Raw genomic sequence first — 11,950 nt, forward strand, 5'->3', positions numbered from 1 at the left:
AAATATAAAATCTTTTGAAGAAAAACTCATATAATAAATTTTTAGGAGAAAAGTTTCAAAAATACATAGGTATTCAGAGAAAATTAATTTTTTTGGATTTTTTTTTTAAATTAGATGAAATGTCAAACATTAAACTTTTTGAAAAAAAACAAACAATTTTCAATAAAAAAAGTAAAAAATCCTTAATTTAGGGAGGGCTACATCCCCTTTATTCTACCTCTGCGGACGCTTTTGATTAGGAAATGGTTAACAAGTTCTGATTTGTCTCAATATTGTAGATACCATGTAATATATTTTGTTGAATATTTTCAAAACGGATTGACTTCTAGGTCACTAGGTAGAGGAGAAAGCAGTATCCCATAGATGACTATTAACCTAAATTTTAAAAATTTAGGTTAATATACATATAGACTATTCGATTATAAAAATGTACCGTCTAAAATTTAAAATTATATATTTGATTGGTAATCGTTTTGTTCTGGGGGATTACAATTTCTCAGGATGCTATATTTAAAATCATGAACTTACCTATGTAATATATTTTTAATGAGAATAAAGGTCTTTAAGAAGTTAAAACTAAATAGAAGATATTTGCTTGACTGAGCTTGGCTATTTGAGCTTAAGCAATAATATTAAATTTAACAGCTTGGCTAGTCATCAAACCAATTGATTAGTTTGTATACCAAATCGAAATTTGCAGAAAAGTTCAACATTAGTAGTTTAACTATTTGGTCTTACAAATACCAGTCACATCGGCAATTATAATGACTCGATAAAACATTATATATAATTTGAAGTTTGGTTAATAATCATTTATTATCACTCAAATATAAATATAATACAAATTGTACAAAACTTTGTTGTCCTATCAGAAAAATAAAAAGAACTGACATTCGTCATTTCAATATATCCAAGCTATTTGATATTAAAAAAATTCTGTTTATTTATTTAAAAAGGACACATTTTTAACAACAAAAATACTATTTTAAGGCTGGCATGCCATTAAAGGCCAAAAAAGGTTAACAAAATCATCTTTTGAGCCTTAAAAACCTGCATTAAAATTTTAGCAAAATCCATTTATTGGTTTGCCCGTGATTTCCGGACTCACACACAGAGATTTGCAATTAAAATATAGATAATAAAACATGGCAATTGAACGATAAAATTTTAATAGACAGTAAAGTTTAAGTCCTTCTATTTCTTGGTTCCATTTTGACCTTTATTTGTTCTCCATTTTCCTTCATATTAGTGAAAAAAGGGTTTTTATTGTTATAAAATTTGGTTGTTTAGGCCCCCAAACGACATTAAAATTGTGATGTCACATCAAAACACTCTAAACAGGATCTTTTCTTATTTTTCCATATTTATGTTGATAACTTTTGTAGTCAAGGAATCATTGTTATTAGTAACTGACTTAGCTACATTAATGACATTTCAGCCACATACATTTAATTAAAAATAGGTTTGTTCAATCTAAATTGCATGCAATGAAAGGTAGATATAAGCAAAGAACAAACAATTAGATTATAAATATAAAATTCCGTTTCTCCCATGTACAGAAGTACATTTGTTTGTTGCTATTTGGTAAGTATCATAGAATATATATAGATATATTTGATAGATGAAGAAAGCTCTCTTAATACGAAAAAGGGAGGGGAAGAAGGGCTACAAAGATGGCTGGGGAAATACTATTTAATGTTCATGTCAGTAGGAAGTACAAGTAGTATGGTGTGTCAGTGTAACTATGAGTATGGAAATTAGTGAATAATATCATCATCCATTTGATCACGTCATGAAATACTACTTTGCAATAATTTCATTATTTTCTCATTTCCTATTCAAAATTGTTCATTGTCTTGAAAATGTTTCATCCATACCTGTTTTCCCACCCAAATATCATGAATCCGGGGGACTACCCATGATATCAGACTCTGCCTATAGTCTTGTTATACTGATATATGTATCCCTGTCATTTTTGTGTATATTCTTTTTATTTTGTTGGAAAAGTTCAAATGGAAAGGGAAGTGAAACAGATTCTGGGAAAAAATACCACGGATCCTCAGTCAATTGTCCCCTTCTTATACATGAAGCCGTTGTGATACCTCCAACTCCGACACACAAACCCACACAAAATTTGATTGGTTTCCCTGAAGAAGCTGCCACTCAAGTTTGATGATTGACGAACATAAGGGTAATTAACATTTGATCCTATTGTTTGATGGGCCCTTTCTCTTATGGTATTTTATAGATAAGTAATTAACTTGGGAATAGCTGGTTTAAAATATGAGTGGATAAAATGTTACTATCATTTTTCAAAGATATATAAAGAATACCATCTGTAATCCTGTTTCAAATGTACTTGATTTGAAAATACAAGCTAATTTAATGTTTTATGTTGTATTTGCAGGTGTTTATCAAACATAATTATGCCAAAGTTCCTTATTGGTCAGACTCCTTCAATAAAACAAAGTGAAAGCTTTTCTTGAGAAGTGCATATTTCAACCATGGACAATACAAAGGATTTAAATCAGTTCAAAGTTATACAAATATTTTTCAAACTATTAATTAATTCATTATTGATCCTTTTATTTTAATAAGTTTATACATACATGCTTACAAACTATAAATATATAAATGTTTCTTTTACAAAATTTTATAGATTGAATATATACTCGTATATATATAGAGAACATACCTAAATAAAAAATATTATCTATTTAATGTAATGACATAATTAGAACAAATATGTGTGAAGCAAACTTTCACATTCAATGAATGGTTTACATAGAATGCTATACATATATATTTAAAACCTCAAAACAAGATTATAAGACTTGTGGGGTTTAAATCCTATAATCTGTAATTGCTCGACTTAAGATCCTAGATAAGAGGTACGTAGTTGCCACAACATTATCAGAATCAGCGGAACCTAATTTTTGGTACTGCGGTTAGGTAAGTAGAACACAAATACAAAATTTCAGCAAATTTGGTTAACGTTTACCTCTAGGACAATTGCAATTTCTAAACACGTATGAAGCAAAATTTTGTTGTTGAACTTTGTTTTAAAAATATGTATTTAAATAAAATATTTCTATGAACAATGAAAGATTATCGTATTTTATAAAAAAAAATTGTTACTCTAGTTTCTTGATTGTAGAGAGTAGATTGTAGATAACTAATAAGTTATCGCGCTTAGACTGTTTATTAAATAAAGAGATTATTAAATTTCAGTTGAAAAATGAAGAAGAAAAAAAGTTGTTATTTTTTTTCTCACTAATTATCATCTTCATTTGATAATATAAATTTATAATTAAATTAGTAACTACTTTACACATATAAATAGGTTATTTGTCAATTTTTAAATAACAACTACTTGTTTCTTTTTCTCTGTTTCTTTGATTTGAAAGAGAATATCTATCGTTCTCAACCACTTGAAGGATGTTCTGTAAATTTTCTTATTTTCTAGCTTGGCCCAATAAGTCTTGTACTATCTTCACCCCTCTTTTTGCTCCATCGTTAACCACATAAAAGTTATCAATTTTCTCTTTGCATATGCAAAAGTTAATATCCAATTCCCATTTTTCAACTGGTTTCTGCAACATGATGTCGAAAAAAAAAAAAAAGAAGATCATAAATCCCCGATAAATCCAGGTCATCTACAGTATCTTTTGGAATCTGGTGTAACGTCGGTTTTCCATATTTTGAGCCATGTCTTTTGCTGCAGAATCTTTGTTCAAAAGACAGTAATTTTGAAACATTATTTGTGAAGATGTCGTTTCCAATTTGATCACAAAACAATACTAATGGCATTAGTTCTTCAGTTAGGTACCACAAATGTCCCAATAGAGCCTTTATTGCTGCATCTGTACAAGTTTGATCGATCTTTTTATAACTAATCAAGTTATTGACTAATATGAGATCATTCACATGTGTGGCTGAAGGAATTGGAGCTGTAAACCAACAAGACACGTACCAAAAATAAGAAAGCGTACAAAACGATTTTGTTTCTGTTGCTCTCCAGTCACAAATACAGTCCCCTAAGGTAATTCTAGAACAATTTTTTTGCTGAATAGATAGATCTTTACAGCGGTTAGAAGCTTAGACATCCACATTACTCTGTGTAAGGCGCCAGGTCTAATGAACTGTCTGAAACCTTTATCCTTACCCTCACTTAAGTAGAGAATCACGAGTATTACCAGTTCCTTATAATCCCCTCTGACAAAAGTCTGAGGGGACAACATTTTGCAAAGCTGAAGGGATATCTTCTTTTTTCTTTTCCAGTCTATCGTCCAGAGATGGATAATTGAGGTCCTTGATATTACTGAATTTGAGTTGTTTAAACACAGTTTTAAATCTAAAATAATTACAGAAAACTTCCAAATTTAATTTCAATTTAGGAACCGAATATATTATGATATAATATGATTATAATATATTATAGATTACATTAAAATATAAATACATAATTATTTTAACAATTTATAATTTCTATGAACTACGCAGTAGAATTTGACTTTTAACTGTTTCTGCATGTGTTTATGTTATAATATAAATACAATATTTACATTATAAATTTATATTAATATTATTTTAATAGGATAATTAGTTTTTTAAAAAAAAACAAAGGAAGATAGGTTGTCCTTTTTATTGAACAGTTATTTTTTGCTACATACGGCTTTAGAAATTGTGCTAGGGGTAAACGTTAACCAAATTTACTAAAAATTTGTACTTGTGTCCTACTTACCTACCTGCAGTACCAAAATTAGGTTACGGTGATTCTGAAAAGGATTTCTAATTTCAGGGGGCAACTGCATCACCCTACTATATATATTTTTATTCTAGTAAATTGAATGGTAATAAACCATATATAAAGAGAATATTCTGCTAAAATAGTTTGAGTCTCCATTAATATTGATACCTAAAGATTACATCATAGCTCCTTTTTCACACATCAATTTCAAAAACCTATTATTTATCCAACTGGATTAGTTCTTAATATTTGGCAAGGGAAAATAAACAATAAATCATTTAACGATAAGCAATTTATATTTCAAATCGACCATATCATCATCATTACACAGAATAGGATAAAAATGAAATTATTATCAATAATGACAATTACATTGCTACCCATATCCGTTTCACACGCATTTTGGTCTCGTCAAGTAGCTATAAATAGTCTTGAACCTATACTATCAAGTATCATTCGTTAAAATGAAGTGCTTTACAGTAATTGTTCTCGTGAGTTTCGCTTTGAGCGATGCCGTGCACCCTCCTCCAACCTTTTTCAATTCCACTGGACTCAATGACGATTGCTCTAAAGTTCCAGGATCCCCAACTGAAGGAGATCTTTACCACGTTATCTGCCAAGGAGTGAGAAAAAAAAACAAGTAACTTGTCCTACCACTTGCTAACTTTTACTTTTAATATTATTCAGGCAACTCCCGGAGAAATAAAATGCGTATGCGCTAGTAATGGCTCTAGTGAAGATAAAAAAGGATATACCAATTTATGCGGGCATTGTCATGATCCATGTCGATTACATTTCTACTCCGCACCCATTCCTGTTTTGAAGAAGGAAAAGATGGGTGGAAATAATAAAACTGAAGTATAACCCACATTACGTGTATTAATGTATAATCGAAGCACATGTAATTTATAAAGAGTAAAAGTCGATTTTTTTAAATATTGAAAATAGATAATAAATATTTACAGTACTGTAAAAGATTGGAATTAAGTTATTTGCTTCAAAGCATATGAGGTGCATAATACTAAATGAATGAAGAAACTAAACAAATGATTTAACTGAGGTTAATTATTTCATATTAAAAATACCCAATACATATAATTGAATAAAAATGAAATGGGTAATTTGTATTAAAATAAAGAAATCACACAAAAATATGTATAAGGTAGGTAAAAAATCACATTTAAAGTATTACATTGACTTACAAACATTAGATGTTTCTAAATTTGACAATTAGCTCCTGACAAACAATTAAGTATAACAATTATAATTTTTTTAATATATCGAATTCTGGATAACACAAAAATAAACTCGAATAAATAAGATATCATAAATAAACACTGTAATATACTAACATATATATAAGTTACTATCCTAACAATCGGTCGGAACCCAATATGAAGTTAATATCTAGCTACACAACATATTTCATATAAATGTAATAGTAATTTATTGCAAATTTTCTGCCATTGTAACAGCTGCTTGTATGGAGGGATGTTGATATAGAACACCCGCGATTGCGTCTAAATCATCACCTTCATTTTCTTCGTCAGATCCTTTATAATCATTGAAACATGAATTTGTGGGAGAAAACTGATAAATTGGTTCTGTATTTCTAGGGCTGATGGATACATTTTGGTGAATGGGTGTACTCTCTGTAGAAGAGCACTTGCTTTGTGGTGAATGTACTGATGAAGGACAAGATTCAAAGCCCGATGAATAAGTTGATGGTGTAGGACTATTTCCAGTGGCAAGTTTAAGGTCTTCATACCCATTATTTGAACTGGATCTACCATAATTAAAATTTCCTCCGCTATTGGAGCGATTTACAGGTTGTCGATTTCCGTTAAAATATAAATCATTTGGATTTATGAGATTGTTGTTATTCATACTATTATCGTTACAATTAGAATTATTATTGTCGATGCTCCTTAAAACATCATAGCTATAGGAAACTTTAAGTAAAAGTTTGACTCGGACTCGATCATCATCGACCAAATCACATGGAAATCTATTGGCAACAGTTTTCTTACAATCTGCTCCCTTAGATATGAGTTCCTTAACAGCTTCTAACTGATATATTTCCTCCATAGGTGTGACATTGGGAACACTTTTGTTTCCTCTTGAAGCCAAAAGATGCAATGGAGTATAGCCTTCAGCACAAACTTCATTAACAACACTAGGGTTGAGATCCAAAATAATTTTAATAAGGGTGGGATCAGAAGAATATTGACACACCATATGTAGTGGCAATGATCCATTGATGGATTTTGTTGTTAACGCATCAGGATATGCCTAAAATTAAGAGAACATTAAGTATGTACACCACTAAGTTTAAGTGAAGTTATTACCTCATACAGAATCCGTACAGTATTTGTTGTATTAGAGCCCCTAGCAGCAATATGTAATGGACTTTGTCCTATTTTATTGCAAACGCTAGCAAGGAACATCTTTTGTCCATTACTCAGTGTCAGATCTAAAAGAGCCTTTAAAGATGGAGAAACAACATCTCCTTTCCGAGCCAACAAATGTAAAAGTGTATTCCCTTCGGCATCTCTACATAATACGTCTTCTCCAACATAATAGTAAAGCTCCGCAATGTATGCAGCAATATCTGGCTTGTTAGTAGTAGCTGCAAACTCAAGGGCATTAATGTCACTCTCATTTTTAAAAATCAAGTTTGAACGATATTTCAGATCCGCGTGACTCAATATCTTGCGGGTTAACGCCAAGACCTTTGCTTTATTTGATGGACTTTCATCCTTGGAAAAACAAAGCATAGATAGAAGTGTATCATTGTTCGGGCCATAGGTTTTAAAGAGCTCGACATCTACTTTCGACTCAACGATTTTGAGAGCAGAAGTGATATCCGATTCGGAGAGGCCGGAAGCGATTCTCATAATACCACTCTTACTCTTGATAGAATTAAAGGTAATGAATTGGGATTTGATGAAATTAAACTCTTTTCCTTTTACCATATCCTTTTCAACCTCAGCGATCACTTCGATGAATCGTATCGAAGAAGGATACACTTTTATAAAGAGTTTGATTTTATCATCCTTTACTTGAATATGGTTAGGAATTTGAAGTCTGGAAATAGAGAATGAAGGCAAATCAAACCAGTGATTTACTGATCGTTTTTAAAATGTGAGCATACTTAGGAATATCAAATCCAATGATTTTTTTCTCCAAGTCAATATCAAAAGAGTAAGGAATAATTACAAAGTAGTTGTTATTGAAGACATTAGTCTGATTTGATATCTCAAAAAATACATGGAGGCCATCGTCTTCATATCCAATCATGGACTTCATCAAGTTCATATTAATTTGAGACTCCTTCCGTTCTGGAAGAACAGGAATCCCAGGATTATCTAAAGGAATTAGAGGAGATATACAACATATAAGAGACCCAAGGTTGTCAATCCGTTTATTTACTTGTGGTCCCCTGCCTCCGATCATAGGGATTGTATTTCTTCACTTCAGTATCCGAGCGAAAAACGGGTCCTTTGGCCACATATTCAAACTTCTCAGACTCCAATTCAGAATCTTTTAATTCCAAGGATACGATTTTCTCTTCCAAGTTATCCTCTTCATCTTTGAGTTGAATAGAGGAGAGTCCCTGGATCAATTCGTCCGTGCTGGACTCTTCTGTTTTCCTCTTCATACTCACGGGAAAAGAGGCGCAAATCCTATCAAATCACACATCAATACATATTCATTAATTCATTCAGAGAACTCATTACCTGAGTATCGTTTGTGGAGCGTTTGTCTCAAGGAATGACAGTGAAGTAAGACGAAGTATGTACTAATGTGACTTGTAAGAATACCAAATTCCTCAAGTTTGCAAATGAGCCAGGCAAGCAAAGTTACAGTGAGTGAGAGAGAAAGAGAGAAAGAGAGAGAGAGGGAGAAAGAGAGAGAAGAAAGGCCAGGCTACCTGCTCCTAGGCTATTCCCATCTCTCAACCTCTCTTTTAACCAGGAAAATCAACTCAAAAATCGAGGATTGGCTTATTTATGAACCACTCATATGCGTTATTCGATCTTCATCATTTGTTTATACTAAAGCATTCAACCAAGGAGCACATCTAGCAACGTTAGCCTGTGGAAATGTATGCTCAATATTTGTCATACTATTTTCGCAAGATGTCGCTTTTCTATGAAGTCACTCATTTATTTATTTGTACGTAGATGACGTACAATAAATAAGTTTGTGTAATTAATAAATAATAATACGTATATAATTTATTCCAGTCTTAAATATTTTATATATACATATTATAAAGCAAATTTGAAACAAATTACTCCAAAATAATGGGCCATTGTAGCGTTGGTTGTTAATAAAATAAAATGACTAAATAATTATTTTTATTAGGTTGAGTTCAGTCATACTATTCCTAATTGCTATTCATATTATATCTCGGTCTTATGTGGGATACAACCTCGATGGAGATATCCCTTCCATCAGAAAAGAAAGAGAAGTTAGAGAATGTTGCTTCACTTCTTAAAGAGAAAAGGGTGATTTCTCTTAAAGAATGTCAAAAATACTAGGCTTATTAGAGAGCATTCAACCTGTGTGTACACTGGCCCCTGTATATACAGACATTTAATTGCTCCAAAAGTTTGGAAATGCTTCTTTTCCCTCAGCTCAAATATCGAATACTTAGTAAAAGTTATGTTAAGGAAAGAAAAAGTGTCATTAATATACATTCAGAAATGCTTAGATCTGTGAGAAAGGCTTGAGAACAGGGGTAGAACACTTCGTAATCGAAACACCCCAAAAATAGAATAACAATAACTAATGAACATAAAAATGTATAATAATAACTATATTTACATATATAAAATTATCTATTTCATGATAAATGTTTATCCAAATATATTTATATTGACTGATTGTTTTTGTCTTTTGTACCATTTCATCAATAAAAACCTATTAATTAGAGAGTAAAGGGAGATTATAAAAAGTTGAATTAACCGCCACCTTCTCAGTTAAATCCAATTCATCCTCCAATAGATACAATTTTTTTACATATTCATGGATCAGAGTAAAAGTTTAATTCTTTAGATCAGAGGTGCACCAAGTTTTTGGATACCAAAGTATCTATAAAATCTTATCATACTGTGTAGTCTTGTATTACTTAATACTAACTAAGTTTTAATCTCTAATTATAAAGTGTACTACAAATATTTGAGACGACGATAAGAAAACAATAAGAGCATAAACAAACATATAAATACATACATTATGAAGGTAATAAATACCAAGGTTTATATAAATGATATTTCTATTTATATTTCTAATAACCTTGAAAAATACGATATATTCCACACATACCTCCTCTCTTTTTTTTTTCAGATAGGGAGGCCGACCAGTTCCTTGGAAGTTGGATCCTGGTCCTTTGGGTCTATGTTCTTCTCTATTATCCGTTCTTTTGGGCCGTGGTTCCATATCATTATTTTTTTTTACTCGAGAATAACTTTCAAATAAGCTATGACGTTATGAATTACATCAACAATCTTAACTTTATTTGATCTCACAATATACACAAACTTGACATTGGAAGCTTATTATGATTTAAATAAGGATAAATAGTAACCTTTTGCTCTAAAAACAACCTTATTGGATATTTGTCAAATTGTTGAGTTGATTGGAGGAGTGAAACATCATATTTTCTTTATGCATATAATGCAGAAATGTGATGGAAAACAAGTGAAAATTATTCCAGACTTTAAAGATAATGTGCCTCTCTTTTATTGCTAGTTATTGGGAACTATTAAGTGATTATGTGTTTAAAAAATATAAGTGACTACTTTAATCCTGTAGATTTTATTGGAATATTTGAATGTCCTTGGAATATTTGAATGTCCTTGAAATTTCCAAACTTATTGACTCAGGAATCCTCTTCTAAGCAGCTAAATTGCTTGTTAGCATATTGGAATATTACTCTTTCGAAAATCTGGCATTTTTACAGAAATAAATAAATTACTACTTGTGTGCAATAGGAGCGAATTATAAGTTGTTTAGTTGAAGACAATATTTAAAGTCTATCAAAATTGTATTACAATTATTTTTTTCAATCGGTTTTACTTTGGACTTGCAAATACTATTTTGTTATTGAGATTCTTGTCAGGCATGTAGAGACTTCAAAATCATTCCTATTATTAGTTTAAGAACTATTATTGGTCTATTTTATAAACTATTCCAACCTATATAAAAGTGGAGATGCTTTGGAAAACTTGATTTCCCTAGAATTAATATATATATCTAGAGAAAATAGGCAAAATAACAAGGCAAAAGAGGTTTATTCAAAGCATCATGTTCGGTTATGTTCGCAAGATAATTACATTGAACTCTATTTTTATTATATTCAATATAAATCACAAATTAGGATCTTATTGTTAGTTTATGTTTTTCAAATGAACATTTCATATTTAGTGCATAATGTCTACTTATTCTTAATAGATTATTGATTTCTTCACTATACTGATGGTTATATTTATTTAAAAATATATATTTTGACCTATTTTTTTATCATTATTATTATTAAAAACAACTTTTAATCTATTTTCTTATTAATTAATTTAAGTACCGTAATCATTGGAGGATAAAAATTTACACTATATGATGTATTAATACAATTAGTTATATAAATTTGAATGTCCTCCTCAATTGACTCCTCTGTGACGTCATCAAAAAAAGCAAGTACAATTTTAAATAAAAGCTCTGATCGACACACTTTATATACATATATAGTCACCTTGTGTAATAAAGAGGGATGACTGATAGTGATGAAACACTCTAAAATTGGTGTGGGGAAATAAAAAAGAACACATTAACTAAGTCTAAAGCATCAAACCTAGTGTTGGATCGGTCTAAAAAAGACTGCAATCATATTAGTCCGGTCCTAATAAAATTTGTCAGTCCTGGGACAGGTCCTTATTGGTCTTTTATAGAAACTACAACAGCTGAAATTACGTAGTTACTTCTAATTACGTCATTTGAGTCGCTCAGGTTTCCTCATATTCATACCCATATAGATATAAATATGTTAAAGTGACAAGGCATGCAAAAGGCTGTTTTATTACCTTCAGATGTTCACGTTTGTCCTATAATATAGGGATATATTCGATATCTTATTCGAACTCGGGGATTTAAAAGGAATAGAGATATAAGTTTGATTTTTTCCTTCGGATTAGACCA

General features: G+C 30.8%; 1 protein-coding gene and 2 long non-coding RNA genes across 3 annotated transcripts; 2 read left to right on the forward strand and 1 right to left on the reverse strand.

Annotated features, from left to right (window-relative positions):
* Positions 1–1,694: 1,694 nt before the first annotated feature.
* On the forward strand, positions 1,695–3,106 carry LOC121131801 (uncharacterized). Its single transcript, XR_005869160.2, has 2 exons — positions 1,695–2,191; positions 2,408–3,106. It is a non-coding gene; the product is annotated as an uncharacterized lncRNA (long non-coding RNA).
* A 2,095-nt stretch (positions 3,107–5,201) lies between these two features.
* On the forward strand, positions 5,202–5,725 carry LOC121131803 (uncharacterized). The gene is made up of 2 exons (XR_011784300.1): positions 5,202–5,373; positions 5,438–5,725. It is a non-coding gene; the product is annotated as an uncharacterized lncRNA (long non-coding RNA).
* Positions 5,726–5,797: 72 nt separating this feature from the next.
* Positions 5,798–8,959, reverse strand: LOC121131802 (uncharacterized). Its single transcript, XM_040727189.2, has 5 exons — positions 8,491–8,959; positions 8,183–8,436; positions 7,905–8,118; positions 7,099–7,837; positions 5,798–7,042 (listed from the first exon to the last, which is right to left on the reverse strand). Exons 2-5 carry the CDS (start codon positions 8,409–8,411, stop codon positions 6,197–6,199), a joined length of 2,028 nt encoding a protein of 675 aa, XP_040583123.1. The 5' UTR covers positions 8,412–8,436; positions 8,491–8,959; the 3' UTR covers positions 5,798–6,196.
* Positions 8,960–11,950: the final 2,991 nt, after the last annotated feature.

This window comes from Lepeophtheirus salmonis, chromosome 1, assembly GCF_016086655.4.
Source record: "Lepeophtheirus salmonis chromosome 1, UVic_Lsal_1.4, whole genome shotgun sequence".
NCBI lineage: Eukaryota > Metazoa > Arthropoda > Copepoda > Siphonostomatoida > Caligidae > Lepeophtheirus > Lepeophtheirus salmonis.

Coding starts and splice junctions, on each gene's coding strand:
- LOC121131802 (XM_040727189.2), bottom strand. CDS start 8,411: ATGAAGAGGAAAACAGAAGAGTCCAGCACGGACGAATTGATCCAGGGA. Junction 7,838..7,904: donor ATTGGATTTGATATTCCTAA/GTATGCTCACAT, acceptor CTCTATTTCCAG/ACTTCAAATTCCTAACCATA. Junction 7,043..7,098: donor CTGTACGGATTCTGTATGAG/GTAATAACTTCA, acceptor TCTTAATTTTAG/GCATATCCTGATGCGTTAAC.